This window comes from Fulmarus glacialis, unplaced genomic scaffold, assembly GCF_000690835.1.
Source record: "Fulmarus glacialis isolate BGI_N327 unplaced genomic scaffold, ASM69083v1 scaffold15328, whole genome shotgun sequence".
NCBI lineage: Eukaryota > Metazoa > Chordata > Aves > Procellariiformes > Procellariidae > Fulmarus > Fulmarus glacialis.
This window is the reverse complement of record NW_009229055.1, coordinates 39922-62504: the sequence shown is the minus strand read 5'-3', so window position 1 is coordinate 62504 and position 22583 is coordinate 39922. Positions and strand designations below refer to the sequence as shown.

At 38.3% G+C, this 22583-nt stretch overlaps 1 protein-coding gene across 1 annotated transcript in view; it reads left to right on the top strand.

The window, feature by feature from the left end:
• Window positions 1-468: 468 nt before the first annotated feature.
• The window catches only part of ROS1 (ROS proto-oncogene 1 , receptor tyrosine kinase), a gene marked incomplete at its 5' end in the record, with an annotated part of 48278 nt that continues 26163 nt past the window's right edge, over window positions 469-22583 (top strand). The window contains 15 exons of the mRNA XM_009583717.1: window positions 469-569; window positions 2128-2342; window positions 2675-2839; window positions 3442-3603; window positions 4431-4693; window positions 5566-5629; window positions 6285-6487; window positions 7236-7447; window positions 7956-8242; window positions 9201-9377; window positions 11849-12066; window positions 12741-12882; window positions 17990-18222; window positions 20842-21018; window positions 22045-22219. Of these exons, the coding sequence (XP_009582012.1) occupies window positions 469-569; window positions 2128-2342; window positions 2675-2839; window positions 3442-3603; window positions 4431-4693; window positions 5566-5629; window positions 6285-6487; window positions 7236-7447; window positions 7956-8242; window positions 9201-9377; window positions 11849-12066; window positions 12741-12882; window positions 17990-18222; window positions 20842-21018; window positions 22045-22219 (2794 nt within the window). The remainder of the gene's footprint in view (window positions 570-2127; window positions 2343-2674; window positions 2840-3441; window positions 3604-4430; window positions 4694-5565; window positions 5630-6284; window positions 6488-7235; window positions 7448-7955; window positions 8243-9200; window positions 9378-11848; window positions 12067-12740; window positions 12883-17989; window positions 18223-20841; window positions 21019-22044; window positions 22220-22583) is intronic.

Genomic DNA, 22583 nt, shown 5'->3' with positions numbered 1-22583 from the left:
TATTGCGTGCATAAAATCAAAGCTAGAAAACAAAGACAAAAGATCTGAAATACTTCTTTCAAAAGGTGATTCTGACTTTTAGACTGGTTATGAACCACCTGTTTCAGACAAAAAATGTTAAAATACCAGAGGTGTTCTGGAAATTTTGAGAGGTAGTTCCACTAATCACTTGATACACTATTGCCATCATATCTGAAGTACTCAGATACTCCAGGGATGAACACTGTGACAGGTGCTCATAAAATGCTATCTAGAAAATCATTGACTGCTATAAATAGGTGTCCACCAAGGACCTGATTATTTTCTAGTGCTACCTCTTTTTGTGTTAGAATAAACATTCATGGTAGTAATGTTATTTTTGCCAATAAAGAGCTACTCATGATGCTGTTTAGACAACAGTTGCCTAAGGGCTTTTACTGCAGAAGTGAAGGTGTGTTCAAATTGCCATTTGAACTTTTTTTTTCTTAGGTGGTTGGTTTAACTTTGGATCTCACCTATGGTTTTCTTTACTGGCTTGTGCGAGATAGTCTATGCTTAAACCTATACAGAGTTTCTCTTTGCAAAGAAGGGTAAGTAAATGTGTGGAAGAGGTAAGAAAGTCTGTATTTTCTAGTTTTTGTAAAACTCTTTAAAAACAAATTTTATCCAATGTTAGGTACACTAGTTACTAACTTAACAATAAACAAAAAGAAGAGCTAATGATCACATCTAGCTGATGGCAAACTACATGTTGAGATGGTTGTTAACACGGTTTTACAGTGAGAGAAACACAGTATGGAAGCTCAACTGAACTGAGGTCATGCTCATCAATTTTTAGACTAAGCTTTAGGAAATAATCACCATTTATTGTCTATTTTATCTTGGCATTTACAACACTGACAGTTTTCAAGTGCCTAGCTAACTTGTTCATCATGCATGGAGCTTAGGACTTGAACTGACACTGCTTTCTCACCTGGGCAATCACTACTGAGCAGGCTTTCCTCTTGATCATCCTGAGCATGAAATGGCTGCATTATTGCTGAAAGGCAAAGTTTAAAAAAACCCAAAACAAAACCGTGTTTATGGGTCAGCTTGAATACATACTAAGACTTTGAGAAAAATGGTAATTTGTTCTGTAAGTGCCAAGTGCATAATGAGTGGTAGCTCATGAAATGATGTTTTTGCTCCTTTTCACATGGAGAGTGCCATTCTTTTTTTCAAGCATCAGATTAAACTTCTTAAACTTAATTGAACAGTATCTGTATTTACATGTGCTCATAATGTTGCAGGCTGACTTTGTGTGCAATCAGCTGAGTTTTCTGACTGATTTTAGACTTGCTATGATTAATGGTAAACATTTAAAGAATCAAAATATGTTGATTAGTTTCAGCTAGAACATGCAGCTCCATTGTGAACCAATTGGCAGCCATAAATCATTGTCCCTGGCATGGCAGAATAGAGAGATTAGGAGTAATCCATCCTAATGGACCTGATGGCGTGTCAAAGCTTTTCCAAATTTGTTTTGGACAGCATGTGTCTAAGCTGAAAGACATTTCTGAGATGACAAAATGATGCCTTTTACAACGTATTTAATCTCTCATCCAGAAGATAAATTGGGACTAAAAAAGGCCTGTAAGTTTTGATATAGAAGTAACAAGACAGATTATATCACCAATGATCCCAGTGGAGGAAAATGTTAATAGAGTTTAATAAATAATGGAAAGTTATCGAGGAAACTAGCAGGGTCAAATTCATCTGGGGACCTACTCTGATGAAGTAGAATGAATCTCATGCTGTGAAGTAGACTCCACAGTTTCAGTGGTATTGCTGAGAGAAGGTGGGCTGATTTTTCAAAATACTCAATTTTCTACATCCATGCATCAGAATATTAAGCCATTTTATAATTGTTTTCTAATGAAATCAAGGAAATGAAGCCTTTTTTTCACAGGTGCTCCTGCAATGTGTTATTCTAAAAAGTCTTCTGCGTTAGAGAACTTAAAGAAAACTTTTTGAATTGTTTTCCTGCCTCCTACATGAGTATTAAGAATTTGAATAATGGGAAACTTATTGATGCATCAAACATTCCATAAATCTTGTTCTCTCTACACGTGTGTTTTCAGTTTGCTAATTTCACACATGTTTTCACAGTTGTGGTAATGCCATCGTCACAGAATTTGCAGCATGGAGTACTTCAGAAATATCCCAGGGTGCACTGGAATACTACAGTGGTCGTCTGTTCTGGATTAATAGTCTTCAGCTCATTACAACTCAGGAAGTCAATCAGAGCCTTAGCATTCCGTTCTCACAACCAGCAGAGTTTGCAGCCTTTACCCTTGTTCACACATCACTTAAACCTTTGCCAGGTACGTTATTTTCTTTATCTAAACCCCTCAGTAAAGGTATTCACTGTCAGCCTGTAATTCTTCATTCTTGAAATTCTTTAGTCATTTGACAAAAGATAAGAACAACAGCAACTTATTAATAAATATATCAGGCTATACATGGATAATGTGCAATTATAAAAGCTGGTGGGTATGGCTAAAAAGAATACATGGTGTTGTTATTCATTGTTTATGTCTAATGACAGCTTACAGGATTTCCCATAGTACTTTAATCTTTTAAGTCAGGTTTGAAAAGTCTACTTATTGCTCATATTCTTTAAATTATTATTATTTCTTCCTCTTTTTATGGACAGGAAATTTTTCTTTTATACCAAAAGTGATTCCGGATTCGGTGCCAAAGTCTTCCTTCAGGATTAAAGGAAATTCTTCAAGTTTTCACGTCACTTGGAGTCCCTGCACAAATGTGGAATGGGGAGCTGTCTTTTACTGTGTGGGATCAAAAGCTCTACAAGTGAGGATATTCATGCAACCCCTCATTATTATCTACATGTATTACTGCATCTACTTGCTGACATATTTATTTTTAAACAGAAATACAGTTTGTTTCTTCTCCAGCATTTACAAATCGGTCAAGCAACCAAACTAAACTGTAAATATAAAGAAAGCTGTCCTGTTTCTCCATGACTGAGGCCAACATAGGAGGAACACGGGCTTAGCAGTAGCTCTGGGCTAGCTGCTGGGGTGTGAAGTGCCAGGCGAGGAGCTCCCAATGCTCAAAGATGTGTGAGAAAGCCTTTCACAGTAACTCAGAGACAGAAGTGTCCTCTGAGCTGCCAGTGGGACAGCTTTTGCCTGAATGTGAAATCTAGCCTTCATCCACACTTAATTTTAGCAAATTTGGCAAGCTTTACTTTCAATTCAAAGGGCAGATTTCTAGCAGATTGCTACGTATTGCTACAGTGCCACAGGAGTTGGTGAAACAACGATCACTCACAGGAAGAGAAGCTCTGTCTTGATTTAGTTGACTAGATTGGTGAGGGGAATTTTAGAAAACTGAAGGCTTTTCTAACAGGGGAAAAATGCTTTGTTTTATTTTATTCTGTTTTATTTCATTCACAGTCTTTGGAGAGTGGACGTTGCCTCCATCCCCATAACCTGACAATGCCATCCTACCGCATTGATTGGCTGGAACCATTTGCACTCTTTGATTTTACCGTCACTCCATACACATACTGGGGCAAGGCACCAACAACGTCTGTATCCCTTCGAGCACCTGAAGGAGGTACTAGAATTTTAAATCCCACTCCTCACCTGTAATGGTGACCTGGGACCAGGTCTATGTCAGCAAGTGAAACCCTGGAGAGCAATAAGCAGCTTTCGGGTCTAGATAGCTGTAGGCAGAATTATAAGGACCTGTTCTTGAGTATCTTTGGCAATTATCTATTGCACACATAAATGCACTCAATTGCAGTAGTAGAATTTGGAACAGAAAGCGCATGACAATATATCCACCACATGCCTATCACTATGAGCAATAAAGAGAAATTGAGATGCATTACAATGACCATCAAAGGCTGCATGTAATATCTTAACCACTTATTAAATTTTTAATAAATGTTATGCACTTTTTACTTCAGTGTTTATTTTTGCTCTCATGAAGGTCAAAGTTAAGTCAGCTAAAATATAGTGTTGAGTGACTGAAGTGCTGAGAAAGCTTATGACCTGCAGTAGATTTTGAAGTGGATAGGAGAGGGGATAGAGTACGCTCCATGTTGTGAAAATTCTTGCAGCTCCATTGTTACCTACAGGACTTGGCTAAATAGATATGTCCCAATCTGAGTGCAAGAGTGCATTTGTCTCTGTTTATACAGCTCTTTTTTTGCTAAGCAAGTTAAAATCAGATACCTACACACCAATGAAAAACAGAAAGGAATTACCATGAAGTTTTAGATATTCATCTGTAATTTACATCTCACCAATTGCTATCTGTCTCTGTCAGTGTCGGGATTGTAAAGCTCAGGCTCAAAACTAAAAGAATTAATTACGAGGTAGAGTTTGTTTCAATAGGAGTACTTTGCTCTGTGTTTTTTATCTTTTTTTTTAATACAGTTCCTTCACCCCCTACAAACCCTAGAATATATGTGTTACGAAATAACCTACATGAAAGTTATGAGAAGGTCCTTGTGGAGTTCAGGTGGGACAGACCTGAAAAGGAAAACGGAGTATTAACACTGTTCAAGGTTTACTATCAACTATTGAGTCAGAGTGGCACTGCCGACACTTTCACAGAGTGGAACGTGAGCAACGTTAAACCCACTCTGATGCTCTTTACTCTCAGGGATGTGCTTCCCAGCCTCACAGTAAGGTTTCAGGTATGAAAAACTACTGAGCTTATCTCATGCTAGATGGTAGATGTTATCAGTGCAGCCTGATGTGTTTGCCTAGGAGACGGTATTGGGCTTGGGGCAAGAACTTGTGGTTTCTGCTTGTGGAACTGTTGATTCACTGATTCACTCTTGGATACCTGGCTTAACGTTTCTACATATTGTATTGTTCCTTAAATAAGGTGGAAAAACAATGCTGCAATATTATACAGGTTTGGTGAAGCCCAAAAGAAACTTTTTTAGAGGTCTCCCAAAGCCACTACTAAAAGCTACAAGTTAAACACAGATTCAACTAAGCTGATGGAGAGTGACAGGCCATTAAAACAGAGCATTTCAAGAGAAATTCCACTGCTAGAGAAATGCAAGGGCTCACATGGCTTCCATAAAAAGAGACTTTCATATTAAAACTTGTCAAGAGTTTTCATTGTGATAAAAGGTTTGGAACACACAGAATGTGTGCTTGAAAGACAAGTTAAAAGCATGAGAGCATGTAATAGACCACATACTGATGGGGGAGAACACCATATTGGTTGCAACGTCAACCAACAGTAGGAATTGCTCCAGCCTGGGGAAGGAGACAAGACTGTCTGATGTCCTTTGAGCTCTAATTGATAGATGCAGCATGAATTGTCACTCTCTGGGCCACTGCTTAAAATTCTCTTCATAGCCATGGTCCAGCCCTGAACGTAGCCTTTGAGATGACCAGCACAGCCTTAGGTCAAACAGAGCACATGCATATGTTCCTGGCTAAGCAGCCGGGGATCTGGTTCTGGTTTTGTCATTAACTATGACTCTACAGGCTCTCAAATGCAATCATTTATGCTGCTACTTAATATATGTAACAATCTCCTGTCCCCCAGGTGCAAGCCTTCACCTCTGTGGGTCCAGGACCTTTGTCTGATATAGCAGAGAGGAATTCATCAGGTATGGATGATTTAGATGCCATCTCATGGTTTGTGTGTAATAGCTGGTGAAATTGACAGTACAGGAATTCAGTAGTCTGATAAATAAATCCAACACTGTGTGACATTTGTTCCACCCTACAATAGACACCACAGAGGAAATAGTTACAGCTTCCTACATGAAATGATTAACACATTTCTTATCATTAGATTAAATTTCAGGAATTTCAAGTCTTAAAAACTATGCTAAATTAACTTTTCTAGGCAACCCCAGGGTAGTATAGAACAGCAGATTTTGATCTGTAATCTGCATCCTGCTAGAAATCATAGAATATTTCTAATTGGGCTGTGAAAGGTAGCCAGGAGAGTTAGAAATCTACTAGGGATCATAGGCTATTTCTATTTGGGTTGTTAAAGGTAATTAAGTGAGCAAATTTGTTTTTACTAGGCTTAAACTTGTTAGGTAAACATCCACAATGCCATTGAAAAAATCTTAGGAGTTTGCATGTGATGACAAGAAGGCATCTCATTATTTTATTTATTTGCTGTGACATAGGACCAAATATAATATGTGCAGGGCCATCATTCATTTTTATCTTGTACTTGCTTTCCTTATGAATGACTGCTATTGTCTAGATTTTTTTTTTGTAAATTCTGCTGTGTCCTTTTCCTTCCAGAGCTTTTCCCTGTCCCCACTCTTATAACTGTTTCTGCCAACAAGTTGTTTCTTACTGACATAGACAATAATCATACCATATGGGAACTTTCAGCAAAGACAAATGTAAAGGACATCTGTTATACTGCTAATGATGACAAAGCGTACTATATTGTAGAAGATTCTCTTTTTCTTCTGAATATACAGAATACTTCAAAGTTTCAGGTATTCCTTTGTTCATTCCCTTGCTTGAGAGAATCTAGGAAAATATGCGGCCATTATTATCATTATTTCTGGGCTAACGATGTTTTTGAAGAAGTCAAAACTGCATGTTTGAAACAGAAAAAAAGCAGCATGATGAACAAAGCACATTTAATGGTAAAATACAGTGGGGAAAACAGAACTGGAAAGACACAATTTTCTTAATGACTGCCAGTTTATATGAGATGCAATATGAAAGAGATTAGCTGGATAATTTTCCTTTCTAGCAATACAATAAAAATATGTACAATATAATAAAATTTGGACTTCAATTTTTCTGTCATCAACAGCTATTAGAATAGGCCAGAGTATGCCATTGGTAAAGTTGTCCTATTAAACATGTATGATTTTACTGACATCTGCTTTGTTGATAAGATATTTCAACAGACATTTAATTTAAAATTCACGCTATTAAACACAAGAAATTTAGAAATTTGTTTTTGTATCAAATGTAATTTAATTTAATTTGATTTAATTCTAATTTCAAGAATATGGAAGCAACATGGAAGCAACAATTGATATTTGTGAAACAGTAGTCTTCATTTGTATAGAAATATTGGAATCTTCATTCCGTGGCATCTCTTTATATTTTGATTTCTACTTGCCAAATAGAATTTATTTTGGAAACAAATCTAATTTCATAATGTCCTAGCATCAGGTGGGAAAGTTCTGCCTTCAAGCAGTTTTAGTAATGTTTTTATTTTTTCTTAAGTTTTTCAAAGATGCATATCTTTGCAATGCTACAGCCATCACAGTTGACTGGATTGCAAGACATCTCTTTGTTGCCCTGAAAACATCCTGGAATGAAACCCAAATATTTGTCATTGATCTTGAGCTCAAGATAAAATCTCTAAAAGACTTGAACATACAGTTGAGTAAAAGTAATTCAACTGTATCATCTCTGTTGTCATATCCTTTCTTAAGGTAAGGCATATATTACTAATAACTTTTTAAAGCGTATTTTAAACATGATTTTCATGAAGTCATCAACTGTTAAGGACCAAAAAGGACTTTTTATATTATATAAGTCTTTTGCATTGTGTAAATCTCAGAAATTTCTGGATGTAGTTCTACTTTTATACTGCTTGGAGCTTGGACATATCTAGTTTCAAAAAGATGTCTGCATTTGAGTAAAGATTTCAAAAGATACTTAAATACTGATAGGTTCTTCTGTTTAAGTGATGCAAACGAAGGTCAGCACCAGACGACGATTTTTTACAGTAACCGTTTTATCCAAAATAGTCAGTTATGGTGACCTTCCATTGAAAAATATCATTTAAACACCTGGAATCACTCTGCAAGTATGCTGCTGTAGTTACCTTGTTTTAAATGTTTGGGAGGTTTGTGACTGTAGTCACTTACAAGACTGCATTTAGGGCAGATTTCTCAGATTGAAGTTTTTCTATTCTAAGTAATGCATTTTATTTGATAGCCGCTTGTACTGGATGGAAGAGCTTGATTATGGCAGCCGCATGTTTTATTATGGTATTCTGAATAACACCGTGCACCACATTTTGGGATACATATCAGTGGAAGAACAGATGAGGAACTACTGCACCTGTAACGTGGCAGAAGCAGAGCTAGGAAGACCTATGAGTATAGATGTGTCTGACTCCAAGAATCCCCAGCTGCTCTTTATCAGAGGAAGAGACGAAATATGGGCCTCAGATGTGGATGGTTGCCACTGCTGGAGAATTACCAAAATACCAAGTTTTCAAGGTCTGAGTGCTCTGTTATGTTTTTAGGTAGTTTGTGATTCATGCTGTCTCTTACATCGAACAATGTTCATTTCAGCAAAACAGCATTCATGAAGCACTTTCTTTATGAAATTGATTCATCTATAGGCAAAGTGGGCAAAATGTTTGTGTTCTGTGTTTCTAGTTGTGTACACCCTTGATACAAACTAGGAGAAAGAGCAGTGTGAGAATATTTACTGATGCAAGTATGTATTCTAGTAAGATGTAAATCAAACGGAGACGCTACAGCCTCAATTGCTACTTGTCAATAGATTTCGCTTACAGTATTAATACATTATTTTGCTGGGGTTTCATATTAGATACACCTATTACAGTTTATCTCAATGAAAAGATACAATACCATCTTAAGTTACGCCTGAAAGTGGCATTGCAGACTTCAATATGTGGGAAGGGTATTTCATGCAGGTAGAGTCTTGTATGACAACTTATCTATGTTGCACTTCTTGTAATGATAACCTTAATCTTGGTTGCTCAGTTTTCAGCTCAATTCTGGAGGAGTGCTGGTAAAGCTGTTCTGTTACCAGAGGAGCTGTCTTAATTGTTCCTGGGAGATGGCAGAGCACTGTGGTTTACGTCTTGGAAAAATGATGAAAGTTTCTGTAGACAACTCTTGCTCTTATGTTTTATTTCTGGTGTTTGCTAATTGAATTGCAGTTCTCAAAATTATGGATAATAAAAAGCCTTCAAATCTACACTTGTAGATTTGTACACTTGTAAACTGAATTAACAAGTGTCTCAACTTCATGAGACCCATTGGAAAATATCAGAAATCTCCTTTCCAGGGGAGGTCTTTGAAGATATGATATGACCCAGATACTCACCCATATTGACTCACTGTGAATACAAGCACCTATCTGCTCTTGTAAAATTGTCTGTTCAGGGTTTATTCTGAAGCTTAACTATACAATGTTTTCCTACAGGTAAGAAAATTGGCAGCTTAACTGTAGATAAGAAATTTATATACTGGAGCATTGAAACAAAGGAATACACTGAAATTTGGCTAGCAAATAAAGAAAGCACGAGACACTTTCTTCAGAAGAGAGCAAATCATCAGCTGAAAATCTTAGCCTACAGTTCAGCAGCACAACTGTATCCAGGTAGAGGGGATTTGGGTTGTTTTGTAAATGTAATAAATTTATTTTTAATGCAGAGCCTGCATTTGAGTTGCAGATCGTGCTATGTGTATTTAGGTAAAGTATGCTTTATGGATTCGGGTACCTTCTAGAGGGAAACAATTCACTATGTACATTTTTTAAAGGATGAATATAAGGACTGGCCTTGTGTTGGATCGCATGGAAAGTCATGATGATGAATTTTGCCTGTGTTTTAAAGGCTTAGGATGTTAACACCAAGCCATGCTTATTTTCAAAGTTGTGTCAAATCTGGAGATTTAGAAAATGTGGTGCACATTAAAGCACAGAAAAAGAGCAAACATGTCCACAAAGTGTTGTAGCAAGAGTTTGATAATGATCCCTATTATGATACAGATTTCTGGTTTTGTTCACAAGTATGCAAAGCTGAAAAAAATGTCTGCCTTTCCAAAGACAAAGAGATAAGAACTCTGGTTATTAAAACGATTTATAAAGAAGTACCTGAGAGGCAATTACAGCTTACATTATAGTAGACCCAGGCTTCACTTAGAACTCCTAGTATTTTAAACAAATCATTGTAGAATGATAATGAAAGAAATAAAAATTAGTTTTAACAGAAAGTTAGGATTCATGGTACCTATGGGGATTATCTTTGTAAATGCAGAGGTTTAGAACAGCTACTAGCATGATGATTATATTAAAAATCATTCTTTAACTTCCGTCTTGCATAAAAATCTGACAAATATACAAGAGAACATTTTAACAGGATGGACTTCTTTGGAATAAAAGAATTTCACATTGTTTTGGGCAGCCAGTAGAGTTACTCCTGCCTGCAGCTGCCCTGACCAGTGCCCAGGCTATTCTTACCAGGACTTTGGGCAAGTTTGTTCCCATGAGGTCTGTGTGGGCTTGGCATTGGTGCAGGAGCCTGTTTTGGTACAGAATGTACCAATCCTTATCCCCAGGGATAAGGTTTCCTGCAAGAGCCTCAGGCTTAGCTAGTGCAGAAAGAGAAGAACCGAATTTCTGTCCAAAGGGATTATTTCTACCCAGAGATCCGCACAGAGCTCTTCTTATTTACATTGACTGCTACAAATATATTTGGAAGAATACACTTGGCATTTGCAGGGGGAGGGCAATGCACAGAATCGTTCACAGAAGTTTAAGATAAAAGTAAATGAACATACTAATATAAGAAAAAAAATATTTTCTTCTCCTTCTCAGTACTGAAAGCAAATGGTGTATATGTGAAAAGTGATGTTTGCGAAGACCAGCTGGGTTGACTGACATGCTTTTTATGACTTTAGTGATGTGAGCAAGGAATACTGCTAGAGTTTTCTTTCATTCTAACCTATTTAATTGCCATCCAGATATGTGATGTCAGTTGATCATTTAACACATCAGAAGTACTCAGTGAAAATTATTGTCCTGTCGCGGATTCTGTGAGAGAATGATTTCTCTTCAGGGTTAGGAGGAAGGGGACTGAATATGTAGTGAAGGATTTTTTTGTCAGGGTAAACACATTTCTATGGAACTGCCTGACAGAAACTTTAACTCTGAAAATGACTCAATCCTTTATCCCATCTGGGACTTTTCCCATGGGAGTTTTACTACTCTAGGTAACTATAAAATTGACAAAGATTCAACCTTATATTTATTTCTGTTGAACAGACTTTTTTATTCTCCTTCCCTTATATTCATGAACCTGACTTTGGTAGGAATGGCAGGGTTGCTCATTTAGGGAGAAAAGATCTTGACAATGAAGTCAGTTGTTCTGGCCTAAGGGCAAACATTTGTCCTTGTACCATCTTCCCCATGCATGCGCATTAATATTTTCCTTCTTGGTACCAAGTCCATTTAATGTATTTTTAATTTGTTTTTAAAAGTACATCAAGTGATGAGGGGTTTTGTTTTGTTACTTTTTGTTTACTGTCACAGAGTAGTTTTCTATTGTTTTCTCCCTAAAGACTCCTTTTCTCCTTCCAAAATTTGTCTCCCCTTTCCCTGTTGTTACTATGAACTTTACACATGAAAAGCTGTTTGGAAGAGAAGAGACGTAACATTTAATTGCTAGAGAAAGGTAGTCTCTATTCTGTGTATCTGTCTTTCCTGTGACAAACAATTTTGGACTCATCAGTGTGTACTGCCCTTGATGATAACACAGCAACTACCTGGATTTCCAAGGTATTTAGGTACTTAAAGAAGAACCTAAATTCTTTAGTAAATCTGTACCTTTAGTAAATCTGTGTCTTATCAAAGATAAATGAGACTTTACTTTGATAACCCCTATTTTTGGTGTCCATGAAAGTAATCAAATAAAGTACATTCAGGTGGGATTTTTTTCTGTTTCTGTTTGTGAAAGCAGAGAGAATACTTTGTGGTTATGCTTTCTCACAGAAATAGTGGCAGAATCCCATGCAAGTTTGGATTGGTCCAACAGTAATTACTTTTTTAAAATTTTTTTACGTCTTTCCTAGATAAAAGATGCCTGATTCTATTGCCAGACATGGAGAAACCTACTATCCTTGATACGACGAACACCAGTTTTACGTTAAGCTTGCCATCTGTCACACCACAGCAGCTATGCCCCAGCATATTGCAGCCTACACCGACGTATCTGGTATTTCTCAGACAAATGACTAACAACCGCAGGAACTCAAGCTGCTGTTTGTCTGCTCTACAGCAAAAAGCATTGGTATGACTATTTTGGAACCAAAATGCATGTGATATCATATATAAACAGGAATGTGATACCACTTCTAGTAATTTTATAAACCGTTCTGTAACTTTCTATCAGGGAGTTTTTCCACTTCTACATCCCCAACAGTAATTCCCCTTTCTGTTTGGTATTTGCTAAGCAGTAGATTCCTTAGCTTTCTTTTGTGCAAGTACTCCTCTACTTTCTAATGTGCCTTTGCTAAAATCCTGTTGAAATGGGTCTTCAGTTTCTACTTGTAAAAAGAGCAGTTGTGGTTGATATTAATCTGTTTAAATAACTCTTGAGACTGTCCAGCAACCATATGGCTTGCCTTTATGTGTTTTGTGGTAGTTGTACTTGCCTTAGTAATTTTTTCTTCTGTTACATTTTTTTTTTTACTTTACCATTTCCTATTTAAGTACCAGCCACTGAACAATGTGCTATTGTAGCCATGCTAATTACGCCTCAGCTTGTTTTTTGGTATGTGTTTTCTGTAGTGACCTATTACCCAAACTATCATTTTAACATTCTTTTTTAAACACTAAAGTGTATTAGAATAAAAAAGCATTACTGTATTATTTTTTAACATTCATTTCATTGGTAGATGATTGGTGTGACATATGACTCTATTTTCTAAGAATACATGTTTATTATCTGATTTTGTATTATAGGAATTTCAGGGTCCTATAGCTGTCATAGACAACCTACAGCCATTTTCAAGTTATGTCATACAAGTTGCAGTGAAAAACTACTATTCAGATGAGGAAGTGCTGCCTATGGGAAAAGAGATAATTGGCACAACTCTATATGGAGGTTTGTTTCACATTTTATTCTGATTTTGAACAGAATTCTCATTTCAGTTAAAGGAAGGCGTGTGTAAGTTTGGGTTGCAAATCAGAAAGCAGAGAAATTTTCTGCTTAAAATGTAACCTGTGTAGATCTTCACAAGGTTTTGGCAACCAGACTTGATGAATCTGTAAGATTCATAAGATATGTATGTATTCTTTAATGCTTTTGCTCATTGGCTTCCTGAGGAAAGATAAACTATGGTTAAAAGTGGCTAAACAGTTGCAGTTTCTGCCTTGGGCCACATTTTTAATAAGTTGTGTTTGAATGTATATGTGGTTATGTATGTTTAAATGTGTGTGTTATGTATTCATTCAACATTAAGATTTTTCCCCTTGGCTTGACATTATTCTCATAATTACTGTTTCTTAGGGTAATACAGATTTGATTTATTGTGAAAAAACAACACTTCATTTTTACTTCTGTTGGCCTGAATGCCAATAGCACATTTTCAGTTGGTTTCAAGAATTTTGATGTGCCCTTCTCAGTCCCTTTCACACTAGAAGAAGCAAGCTAGGGGTAATGCTTTGAACTTGAATGTTCACTGGGCAGAGAGTGGACTGGTTAGGGATTACCTAGAAATAAATAAATACATCAGTAAACTTATCTAATTATGGCAGAAGGAAGCTAAGAAACTTCAGTGGGAGTGAATGGGTGAGAGAAGTATGAGTGAAGGCAAGAGGCCAAGACATGATGGCAAGGCAGCCAAATGTAATTGTATTTAAGCGGAGCTACCTCTGTACTCTGTGATGAGGTGTGACCTGCTGATGCAATGGAAGAGGACAAGGACAAGAGCTTGTAGCAGCGTCTAAGGGAGCAGGTAGCTGCAGCCTAGAAAAGGGTAACAGGAGCACAGCTCACTTTCTGGAAACATTCACAAAGTGACAAGCCAAGGCTACATTTGGGGAAAACCTGCACATAGTGCTGTCCGTAAGAGACAAGATGCACTGCAACTGAAAGGTGTATTTTATTTTAAAGGTTTTCTTTTGAGTACAAAGTTGTTTTTGAAAAAAAGAATGAGAAACGAAAGAAAAGAGAAAAGAAAGCATGATCAAGAGCATCTAAATTCTATATATCTTGTTATTCAAGCTGGTTCTTTATTATTTGAGAGCTGGGCCTGTTCTTCTAGCTACCTAGTTTATAAAGCCAGTTTTCACCTCACATAATACATATGTGTGCTATATTACCTGATGATGTACCTCAAGAAATGTGTCTAGGTTAACACCTCCTCCACTTCCTGCTTTGGGTGTGTGATTTTGCAAATTTCCCTTTCTGTTACACTCCAAAGGACTGTCCATCTCTTCAGTGCTCTCTTGGAGAACTCAGTCATCTTAAACACACTTGTTTTATTTAGGGCACATTTTCCAGAACAAGAAATGGGGGACTTCTGTAACAGTTCTGCTGTGGATGTGTAGCCTGTGTGACATTATGAGGGATCTATAACTCCACTCAGCACACATTGATTATCCAGCTGATCATAGCAAGCTACAGTTTTGCCTGATCACTGGTATATTTCCTACTGTGTCTTCTCTTGCATTCATCCTCCACCCTTTACCTTCATAGTTATCCTCTCCACCCTGTTGTGGAGTTTCCATTGCAGAACATAGATCTGGTTCTGCCTTAGTTCCCTAACTAAATAGAAACCAGCAATGCTGTTTTTGTTTGTGGGTTCAGGCCTCTGAGTCCAAAACTACTGACTGCTCATCTTGTCATACTTGATGAAACTTGGGGCATGTCATAGCGAGGAAACTCAACTCTCTGCTGCACTTTAATGCAGGCCCAGGTCCTGGTACTGTGAGTACCAGCATGTCTCTCATCTGTCCTTGAAGCCAACATGGCCCAGAAGCTTTCCTCAAATGCCACAAAGGCAACTGAGATTCATAGGCAGCCCGAGTTCAAGATGTCCTTATTCTTTGAGAATACTACTAGTCTGGAGCTAGATGCCTCCTGTGGTTGGAAACACCTTAACTGGGGCAGGAAGATGCTCCTTCTCATTCCCTGCTTCACCCTGTTTGCAGCTGTGGGGCAGCTGCTGTCCCAGTTTCCCTAAAGCTCTTGTCATCTCCCAGAAAGAAAAGGATCATCCGAAGATGCACGCTATCCCTTTGCATGTGTTCTCTTGCATTGCAACCCAACCCAATAGAGGTACCTTGCTCGGCACTTTTTCTTGTTTTGTGTGTGTATGTGTGCACATGCACACTTTTACCTGTCTTCATGAGGAGTTGCTTTTGCACTGCTTTTCAGATAGTTTTCTCAACATTAGAGTGATGCTGCTGGACTCACTTGGTGAAAACATGGAAAACGATAAAGCGTGCTAGCTGTTCCCCGTAGTATGCATAGCACTTGCTTGCTTTTCTGTTGTGTCAGATTTGCTCTGCAGCTGTGCTCCATTTATCATGCCTGGTGTCACCAGCCAGGGTCAGCTTGATCCACATAAACTCATCACTTGCGGAGCCATCAGGCACCTCTGATAATACCCAAGTCAGCAAGGCATTACAGCCAAACCGACACAGCAGCCTGTTTGTGTTTTGCAGGAAAAACTGGGGAGGTGGTACCTAGGGATGCTTGCTGTTGAACTCACAGTGATGTGGGAATGCTATAGCCCGCACCTTCACTAGTTTTCCTGCCTGGCAGTTGTCCTGCAGAGTTGGAGCAATTTGTCTCTGAGAGAAGGTGAGGGAGTGAAATTGAGAGGCACAGTAGCACCTGATGCTTGGGCATTAGCTCACTTAACCTAGCTACAGCAGGGCTGGCTGTAGCTGAGATACAGCTGTGCACGTTGCACAGGTATGGGGTATTACTATGATATGCATCTAGGGCTGTCCACAGCACAACAGGAATCCCAAGGTTTCCCCTTCTCTCTCTTTACCTCTGCTTGGCTTCTGGCTGCTTCAGAAGGTGCTGAAGCAACTGGAATTTAAATAAGCCCAGCCACCACTTTGTTTTTTCCCTTTATTGATCAACTGTGCCCAAGGAAATATTTTATCCAGCTGGCAACAAGTACATGCCAGGGGTCCTGATTCCCTTTCGTCTTCTCTGCTCTTGGGGATGCACTCTGTGGTTTCTTTAAATGCTCTTCCATAGAAAAAGTAACCTCTCTTTTTGCCACCATTGTCCACAGGAGAGCATCACCTGTGAGCTGCCAGTGGCTCCTCTTACGCGCAGATCATTCCTTGTTTCTTGTCCTGGGAGCAGCCACGTTTTTCCTCTTAAGAAAACCTCTGTTTAAGATGAATCTCTTTTCATCTTTCAAGTGAAAGTGGAACAAGAGGTGCAGACACACTGCCACTCTTCTTTCGGGATCCAGAGATGCTATACTTTGGAAGTACTCTTCCAACCATGCTATTTTTTTTGTCTCTTAACAGTGAGATCTCTCAGCATCTGCAGCATCAAGCAAATAGGCTCTCATTCTATGTGGATCTCTGAATATTATTAGCATATTCCTAAGGAGTCTATGGCAAAAAATAAGAAACCTAGCCTATGATCAGTAGATTTCAATTCTTTGCATGGGAATCCACATCTGTATTGTAAAATTTGTATGAGACACTGATTGAATAAAATTGAATACTATTAGGATGTGGCAAGAATTCACACTGTTGCTTCTTTGTGTGGTAAAATTTCAGTGGCAAAGCATAAAGGTAGCATATGAAATGGGAGACTGAGTTGCTCCACTGAAATGGAATTTTTCAGTCTCAAGTTAAAATGAAACATGAAACTCAGATGGGCTTCTCTAGTTGTGGTAAAACAAAACGTCAGGATCAAAATAAAGTCCTAGACCAAAAAAAAAAAAAATCAAAAAACCACAAAAAACCACACCAGCCCCCAAACCCTGAGCATTTTTAACACGTATTTGTAGCAGCATTCAGAGCTTTTCACAATTTGTTGAAAAATTTCCAACCAGCTGTAAACAGAATGTACTTATTTATGGTCTCAATTTCATGAATGTAACTGCTAGTTTAAATTGTAATCAGATGCTGCTAGAGCCTCTTGAAATGTGTACGCTATTTCACACCTTTGAAGCAGTGTGAATTTCCTCTGTCTTTCCCTCAATTCTGTAACAAAAGGAAAGAAGCTTGGACTAATCTGTACTTTCCAACAAATAGCAAGATAGAGGAAATGAAAAAAAAGGAAAACAACTTGGAAAAATTAATGTATTGCTCTTGCCACAGAGTGTCACTCTTACTCCACATATGTTTTAGCTAGTGAAATGAGAAATTTGTCTTCTTTACTAGTCTAGCTTCTGCACATTTCATGTTGACCCTTTAAATAACCTGCATCCTTGCTACTAGGGCATAAATTATAACATACGTACTCATCATTCTGATATGTTGGGAATATAGATAGCATAATGACTTGTTAACTTTTCACCTATCTGGACAGTTCAATAGGAAAAAAGAATTTTTAATGCAGAGTTGGGGCGTGTCATATACCATTTCAAAGTCTGTGATCTCAGAGCTTCAAAGGAAGGGTTGATTTTTCCAAAACAATTAGTGAGTGCGGCATGGACATCAGCTGGCATGGACATCAGACCAGCAACCCAGTTTCTGGCTTACACAGTTCAGCCAGACCATGTGTTTCTGAGCAAAATTGTAAATGATGGCCAACAATGCTGAGCTTTCATACTTTTCTGTTCAAGAAAAGACTTTCCAACTGGAATAGTGCATGGGTACTTTTTCTAGTGCATATCCAAGTAAGCATCATACTAAACTCACACCTGAGACCCCAATTAGGAAACTAGGAGAGAGCAGGAATTCAGTGATATGACTATAAATGTAGAGGTGTAGGACAGCATCTGGGTTTTTGTTTGTCTGCTTGCATGGTAGGATAGCCAAGGAGATACTAAAAAAGTCCCTCAAAATATTTTGAACTTGTCTGCAGCTGACTGACTATACAAGAACATGAGTTTTACACATCTAGAGAGTCAGTCCTGTAAATGGATCATATTCATATGCTTATAAACTTTTTTCTTTCCTCAGTGACATTTCTTGACTTCTCTAAAAATAAAGCAAACCAACAAAAAAACCTCTAGTGAGATCTGTACCTAAAAGGAGATTAATTTTTCTTTCTGTTTCAGTACCAGAGGCAGTTGATTCCATTAAGACGGTGGTTTTGTCTGACACCACTATCAACATATCTTGGAGTGAACCTTTGAAGCCAAATGGACCTCTAGAATCCATCCGCTATCAAATCTCTGTCAATTTATTACCTCCTGTCCCAGCGACACCCTTGCAAAAAAGTGAATTTCCAAATGGGACCCTTGCCTGGTCTGTCAGTGGGCTCCAATCCAGAACAAACAATTTATTCAAGGTATAATTACAAGCAGCTTTACCTGTTTGTTCACTAACTTGCAAATCTTTAGACTGCTCTTCTGAAAACCTATATGTGTGTTTTGAAAATATGAGTTCAAAACTTGGCAGACTTCTCTCAGTCTTTTAGTTTTAACGAAAATTAAACATCACCGTTTATTCCTACATAGGTTGTTCAGATTAAATCCTTAGAACTGAGATCTTTTCTATTTGGGGAACACATCACAGATCTCAAGAGTAAATAGGAGTTTCTGCCAATCCTGCAGTTACTGCCCTGACACTTCATGCAACATGCTAAGAGAGAGTCAAGCGACGGGTAACCTCTGTTCCCAAAGGAGGATGCCTGGAACTGTGACCTGCTTGTGAAGAACCAGGTGTAGTGCAATAAACAGGGCTATGTAAGTGCAAATGGGTCATGGCCAAAAGATAAAGGCTTTTCTCAGGAAAGCAACATATCTGAAACATTCATAAAGGGGAAACATCTATATATTATATCAAGAGCAGACTCAGCCATTTTGCCAATTGCTGCTTTTCCTTTAATAAATAACTTTTCATTTAGGAAAAAAAAAAAAATCTTACTCCAATAAACTTAAAAGTGTCTGATATATTCATAGAGATATAGGTGATGACTGAATTAATAGTTCACTGATTCTAGTGATTGATTCTGATTCACTGAATCTAGACTGATTGCAGCAGTCACATTTAAAATAAAAGTATATTATAAAATATATATGCAAAGTTCACAACAAGAACAGTATATCAATGTTAACCCTTTAACATATGCAGAGGACTAATAATGACTTAAAAATGCAAGTAGGGGCTTGGCTATTTGGTGGCCTTTGAAGACAATTTCTGTAGACAAGAATATTGAAGGGTGGTTGCAAACCCCCTGATTTTGGATTTCATTGAAATATGGTGCTGTCAGTGCAATAGAAGAAGTAGTTTATTTCACTGTCCAGGCAAGTCATAGACAGAGGAAGATAGGAAATATAATAATAAGCCCCAGGCTAGCTAGCAGAAGCAGCAGAATGGGATATCCATCCATCAGCTGCTGCAGTTCACATGGACTCCCACGTCAGCATCACACAGAAACTTTGGTGGCTTGCGTAGTTATGCTGGGCTATGAACTGTGAGAATTAAGGGGCAGACACCTCAGCCCTCCTGCCACCTTCGGACAGCCAGGGCAAGGAGAGCACCATCCTGAAGTAATGGCAGTATTACATGCCTGAGCACATGTGTCATTGCTGTAAGAATGAGCAGAAAAGGATAACTTAACCTGGAGATACAATCAAGAAGGTGGAGGAACCAAAGGAGTTCAAAGTAGCAAGGACTAAAAAGGCAGTTGGGAAGGCTCTGTTAGCATGCTGAAGAGGAAGACAAAAGGAAGAATAGGTTGCAGATTCTAGTGCTTTTTTTTTGTTTCATTTTTAGGAACAGGAGACCTGTGACTAGATATTTAACACAACTGCATGAAGCCAACAGTAGCACAACAGATCAGAAGGAAAGATCGGGTTAAAGAATATTTATGTAGGTTATATGTATTTAAGTCAGCAGCGTCTGATGACCTTAAGTTACATCAGGAGATAGTTAAAAACAGTCTGTGAATGTTCACGATTATTTTCTGTAACTTTTGCAAGAGAGGAAGTCCCATAGAACTAGCAAAAAACAAAAGTCACACTTAGCTTCAAAAAGGAAATTATAGACCACTTTGTGTAACTTCAGTACCTGAAGTTATTTTAAGGACATACATAGTTTTACTAGGACTATATTAAGACATATATAGATATTATTAGGACTATATTATGACGAAATGCTAAACAGTTGGTATACAAGCATCTAGAGGATAACAGAGGAATAAAAATGTCCAATGTGGATTCGTAAGAACAAAACATACTGCTTCTCCCTTTAGAGATGAAGGGTTAAAAGGAAAACAATAAATGATGTATCTAGACAGCAGGTCTATCACCAGAGTGACATTTTCAAAAGCAACCAAGTAAACATATTGTCTGCAGAATGCACACTGGGTGCATCACAAATACAGTAAGAAAGTGGTTTTCACAGTTCATGCATGGGCTGGGAGAACATTCAGCTGATGGCTGGAGGGCAATCTGTTCTGGCCTTAATTTGATTTTGTGCTTTTGTTAATGATTTGGATGGTATAATGGGGAATACATATATACACATATACCTATATACCTATATGTACGAATGTAAGTATGCATACCCAAACATAGGTCATATTTGATTGTGACTTAGTGGAAGGCAGTGTGCTAAGGTACCTCCTCACCTTGTGTTTTTGTGATTCTAAAACACTACCCAGAGTGTGATGTGATGTCTGCATGCCTGTGTAAGAGCTTGTGGCATTTCAGAAAGGTCTAGAAAGAGATGAGTCTTGGTAGAAAGATGAAACGAAAAACTAAGAAGAGTGAGGAAGGCCATGAACTTCCAGCCTGAAGATGCGTAAGCTGCAGCTGTGAGGCTCAAAATCTTTATACACCTATATCTATATTGCCTGAATATTGTCTTGTTTGAAAACAGCTAGTCTTCCAAACACTTGGCGTTGCTAAAGCCACCTTTCCAACTGGTCTGGTACTGTCCAGTTCATCCATTTCCTTACTAGGTTCTTGCTTTTCATCCTGATGAGAACTGGTTTTCCGAAAGTGTCCCTGTTATTGCAAAAACTTTTGAGACTCCACCTGCACCTGTCAACATAGTTCCCAGAAATACCAGTTTCCAGCTAGAATGGAGAGCTCCTCTGCACGTCAATGAAACCAGCTTCTGGTTTGAGCTGCGTAAGGTAAAAATACCCCTTAGGTTTTTTCCAGATCAGAGCAAATTTAATGCACTCTGTCCTGATGAGCAGGATAGGGTGGCAGGATGCATATGAAGAGTCTCAGTGGTTAATTTGGGCATGGTGACATCAGTCTTAGTGGCTCAGAAGTGGCAGGATGGAGGCACTGTTTGCCAGGAACAAGGGGGAGTGCAGCTGCAGCCTTAATACTCCACAGTGCCAAAGGACATCCTGGATGACCCCACGAGAATTCCTCTAGGGTCTCCTGTTTCAGTAGAGTCCCCTCCCTCTTTCCTCACTGTCCTTCCCCAACCTGGCTGGTAGCTACAAATCCTATATCTGCTCTGCACAAGAAAGAAAAGAAAGGGGTTTCCAGTATTAAATATCAGCTACAACCTAGCATCTGAATTTTATTTTCCTGTGATAGAGGTTACGAGAAAATGCCGGAGAGAAAAATGGGTCCAGTAGTGCAGACTATAGAAGTAAGCGCTGCAGTGATATGGATGTAAGTAAGCTTCAGGTTTTAATGTCTGGACCAATGGACACAGAAAATGTCATGTGCTAAACTGGATCAGGTAGATTCCTTAATATAGATAATCGGATTTATTAGGCCTACAGCAATGATTTCCTATCTGCCCTAAAACAAATGTCATAGCACAATTCCATTAAACCACCTCCTTTCAATTGCATCATGGCAAGCTGAACTCATGGGCACATCACGGTCATCCAGAAATACAAGCTGCACAGAGGTAAGCAAGGGAACGGCTCCTTTTGGCTGTGCAAAGGGGTCACTTAATCTGTTGTCCTTTGTGGCTGCCAAGACTTGTAGGTCTCCTGAAAACAAAGAAAAAGCCTAGGTTTTGTGTCCTTGGTCTCTAAGAGGACAAAGTCCCGTGATTGAAACAGCATGTGCATAATCTTTCCCCTATGATGTTAAAAGGTGGCAAACTAGTTAATCTACCCAGGAATAGAACTGTGACACATTTTCATCAGAGCAAGAAAGTTGACCACGATGATATTTTATTTTTCTAGTGGCAAACAGAAACTGACTGGTTTTCTCCTGCAAGCACTACGTGCAGAGCAGATCTTGTTTACACATGCAATCTCACAGGAACTCTTCCTTCAACCAACTATTTTGTAAGAGTAACAGTAGTTTATATTACAGGAGTGAAAAGCACTTCCTCTTCAACAAGCTTTAAAACTACAGGTAAGTACTTAGTGTAGGATTTTAACACTGTTTTAAGGACGTGGATAAACAAACAAAATATTTCGTAAAATTTAGCAGGCCATTTTCTTATACGAAGAGCCAATAGTTGTGTGTGTTTGAAAAGTAAATAACACAGCACCATATCTGCAAAAGTAATAGGAGGAAAGAAATGATGTTCACTTCCAAGTAGAACAGAGGAAAAGAATGAGGGAAACTGAAATGAAATGCCTCATGTGAACTTACTAAGTACTGTTGAAAGGCTATATGTGAATGAAAATTTTGAAATTTGTCCATCACAAAGAGAAGGCCAAAGATTAATTATCCCTGGGGATTATTGATCTAGATCCTCAGTCTTTTTGTATGT